At 43.3% G+C, this 3090-nt stretch overlaps 1 protein-coding gene across 2 annotated transcripts in view; it reads left to right on the top strand.

Annotated features, from left to right (window-relative positions):
- HABP4 (hyaluronan binding protein 4) overlaps positions 1-3090 on the top strand; it is a 42134-nt gene that overhangs the window by 5009 nt on the left and 34035 nt on the right. The window contains exon 2 of one of the 2 annotated variants that reach the window (XM_017547182.2): positions 1881-2004. In XM_017547182.2, the coding sequence (XP_017402671.1) occupies positions 1881-2004 (124 nt within the window). Of the gene's footprint in view, positions 1-1877; positions 2005-3090 lie in introns of both variants that reach the window. The other variant, XM_017547181.2, reaches the window with a different exon arrangement.

Raw genomic sequence — 3090 nt, 5'->3', positions numbered from 1 at the left:
AGGCCTGTAATCCCAGCTACCTAGGAGGCTTGAGAATTGCTTGAAACCAGGTATCGGAGGTTGCAGTGAGCTGAGATTGTGCCACTGCACTCCAGCCTGGCAGCCTGGATGACAGAGTGAGAATGTCTCAAAAAAAAGAAAAAAGGCAGCTGAGTGTGGTAGCTCATGCCTCAGTACTTTGGGGGGCCAAGACGGGTGGATCACCTGAGGCCAGGAGTTCAAGACCAGCCTGGCCAACATGGTGAATCCCTGTCTCTACTAAAAATGCAAAAATCTTAGCCGAACGTGGTAGCTGCAATCCCAGCTACTCAGGAGGCTGAGGCGGTAGAATCACTCGAACCTGGGAGGTGGAGGTTTAAGTGAGCCAAGAACGTGCCACTGCACTCCAGCCTGGGGGATAGAGTGAGACTCTGTCTCAAAAAAAAAAAAAATAAAGGCTGGGCGCGGTGGCTCACGCCTGTAATCCCAGCACTTTGGGAGGCTGAGGCAGGTGGGTCACAAGGTCAGGAGATAGAGCCCATCCTGACAAACATGGTGAAACTCTGTCTCTACTAAAAATATTTAAAAAAAATTAACCAGGTGTGGTGGTACGTGCCTATAGTCCCAGTCACTTGGGACTCAAAAAAAAAAAATCCATTAACTTGAATAAATGTAATATTTTATAGTTATGCAACTAATGTGAAGAGTAATTTGTACTAAGAAAAACTGAAGCCACTATTGTAAAAATTGCACATAGTGAGATCTTTTAAATTTATACGAAAAAAAGATAGACTTTTGAAGATTAAAGACATGAGAAAGTTCTCCACAATGTATTTACCAAGTATCAGATGGCTTCAAATTTAGACTTTGCTTAAGATGTTTAAAGCATTAAAACCAGAGGGGAGTAGAGCAAGGCGAGAGGAAAAGACCAGAGTCTCTGGTCCCAGCATGGCATCTAAGTGCCAAACTCTCAGGGGACAAAGAGATGTCCTCAAGTACTGGTTGACTCTCAGGCAAGTTGGCAAATAGCAGGTTTTGGTTCATATTCAAGAAGTTCTAATTGCAAGTCTATATATCTCATAGAATAGCAGGAAAATCTGTTTTCAAAATAAAAATATAAACACCACAAACTTTAAAAACAAAAGCCTTGGCCAGGCACGGTGGCTCATCCATGTAACCCTGGTAATTTCAGGGGGCCGAGGTGAGATGTTTAAAGCATCCATGTAATTTCAGGAGGCTGAGGTGGGTGAATTGCTAGAAGCTGGGAGTTCAAGACCAGCCTGGCCAGCATGGTGAAACCCTGTCTCTACTAAGAATGCAAAAATGAGCCGGGTGTGGTGGTGCATGCTTGTGATCCCAGCTTCTCGGGAGGCTGAGGCACAGAATTGCTTGAGCCCGGGAGGCAGAGGTTGCAGTGAGATGAGATTGTACAGCGCACTGCACTCCAGCCTGTGTGACAGAGTGAGACTCTGTCTCAAATATAAGTAAGTAAATAAAAACAACAACCTTAGTAGTATGCCAGTGATAAGCCATAGTTGCCATGGTTTTATGTGCAGTTGGGATTCTAAAAGTACAGTCTGAAATATAGGGTATTCTTTCATTTTCTAGATAGGGCTTACATACTGTATTTTGTCAAGCTGCTTTTGTGAACTGTAGCGTATTTAGTAAAATATACCCACGACTGTCACAGCTTTTGGGAGGTGCCTGTAATTATAGGTGAGCCTAGTTTGTCATATACTTTCTAGGATATAGGGAAAGCATGATTTAATAGTAATGTTCTATTAAAAAGTAGTAGACTGTGGGCAGTTGTAGTATGAACAACTTAAAATTTCCAAGTACGTGTAAAGTTTAATACTCTCGCAGACGTTGTGTTCCAGCTCTCTGCTTTGATTTTCTGGTAGGCCAGAAGCGGACTCCTAGAAGAGGGGAGCAGCAAGGATGGAATGATAGCCGCGGGCCCGAGGGGACGCTTGAAAGAGCCGAGCGGAGACCCTACAGGGAATACCGGCCCTATGAGACCGAGAGGCAGGTGGACTTCACAGCTGAGAAGTTTGCAGATGAAAAGTATGTGCTGCAGTTCTCGGCAGGGTGGGTGGGGAACCAGAAAGGTTTTCAAAAAAAAAAAGCTACTTTACTGGCTACTGCTTTTTGTGGTGCCAGTCCTAGGAATGTTTTCCTAATTTATGTGCAGTTCATGTTACCTTAGCTGATGGGAGGGATCTTCCTTTTGCCTCATAGATGACTTTACATCTTGGTTCAGAAAATGATTGTACAATTAAAAGTGAATTGCTTATTGGTAACTGTGAAGAGCACTTGTAAAAAGAAATTACACAGGAGTGTGTTGAACTGGTTAAGTTTTCTTTTGAAGTTCTAGATTAGACATGTAATTTTGGACTAGGGATATAATTATGGTTTGATTTAGTATTACTAATTTAGACTGCTTAATGGATTGAAATAAATTCCTAGCTCCACGGTCAGGTCAATAGGCTGCCATGATGAGATTTGAAGAAAAGTCTGTCTGATGTGTAATACCAATTTCTGGTGGGCATGCCTGCTCTTGGAAGTACTCTAACACAGACAGCAGTCGTGGGCTGGTGGAGTGTTGTGTCGCTCCTGAGTGATGTGGCAGCATGGTGGCCGCTGCACCCCACCTGAACACGGCGAGCGGTTATTTGTGTCTTATGCTTGGCACTAGCAAGGTGAGTGCTTGCTGCTTAGAGCCTTTGTTTAATCATTACACCTGTTTATGTTGAACAGAAACAACTAGTGAATCAGATTTCAAGGAAAATAAAGTTAAAAAGGCTAAGGAAGACTAGACTAGTAAATAGTTAAATGTCAAGGGAGCCATTTTTCCCAACTTCCAGCTTCTTGACTGCTAATTCCTTTCCATTTAGGATTCTGGCTACAAGTTTTAACCAAATAATGTGGTTTTGTAAAACTATACTATAGAGCCTGTTAAAAACAAAAGAAGGCCGGGCGCGGTGGCTCAAGCCTATAATCCCAGCACTTTGGGAGGCCGAGGCGGGTGGATCACGAGGTCAAGAGATCGAGACCATCCTGGTCAACATGGTGAAACCCCGTCTCTACTAAAAGTACAAAAAATTAGCTGGG

The sequence above is a fragment of the Cebus imitator genome, unplaced genomic scaffold (genome assembly GCF_001604975.1).
Source record: "Cebus imitator isolate Cc_AM_T3 unplaced genomic scaffold, Cebus_imitator-1.0 Scaffold196, whole genome shotgun sequence".
Lineage (NCBI taxonomy): Eukaryota > Metazoa > Chordata > Mammalia > Primates > Cebidae > Cebus > Cebus imitator.
The sequence above is the reverse complement of the archived record's forward strand: the minus strand, read 5'-3'. Positions and strand labels throughout refer to the sequence as shown.